Raw genomic sequence first — 539 nt, forward strand, 5'->3', positions numbered from 1 at the left:
TCGTCTGACTGCTTTCATTTGATAATCACTGGTAGAAAATCACTTAACAATAAAGCTGGAGGGTATTAGGATCACACCAGACAAAAATCCAAAGCAATTAGGCCCACAGAGTCAAGCTAAAGCTGCGGATAAACCTAAGCTCGACAATTAGACTTCATAGAAATTCAGTACTCATAGATTCAAAAGAAATTGCACAAGCCATCCCATATGATCCTTTCCTCCCCAGGTAGTGATGCTTTCCGGGTATCCTGCGTCCTCCAAGAATCCCAACATCTTGGAGATCAACCACGGGCTCAAGGACTTCGATGTCGAGAACATGAACTTATTTGATTTTCGGAATGATCCTACGGGAGGCTTTTCTATCCTGGTGGACATCCTTCCTCCTATGGCCAAGAAATTATACAATATCCCAGAGGTGATGGAGCTGTATCACAAGAGGAAAACGTTTGATCTCATTATTGTAGATCAATTGATGAATGAGGTAAAAAATAATAATTTTGTTGTTCATTGTGTGTCATACTCGCTAATTATAATTATAT

The 539-nt window shown here is 39.7% G+C and overlaps 1 protein-coding gene across 1 annotated transcript in view; it reads left to right on the top strand.

Annotated features, from left to right (window-relative positions):
• LOC119588213 overlaps positions 1-539 on the top strand; it is a gene marked incomplete in the record, with an annotated part of 23,266 nt that overhangs the window by 15,952 nt on the left and 6,775 nt on the right. The window contains 1 exon segment of the mRNA XM_037936914.1: positions 227-481. Coding sequence (XP_037792842.1) covers positions 227-481 — 255 coding nt within the window.

The sequence above is a fragment of the Penaeus monodon genome, chromosome 23 (genome assembly GCF_015228065.2).
Source record: "Penaeus monodon isolate SGIC_2016 chromosome 23, NSTDA_Pmon_1, whole genome shotgun sequence".
In the NCBI taxonomy this organism is placed as follows: Eukaryota; Metazoa; Arthropoda; class Malacostraca; order Decapoda; family Penaeidae; genus Penaeus; species Penaeus monodon.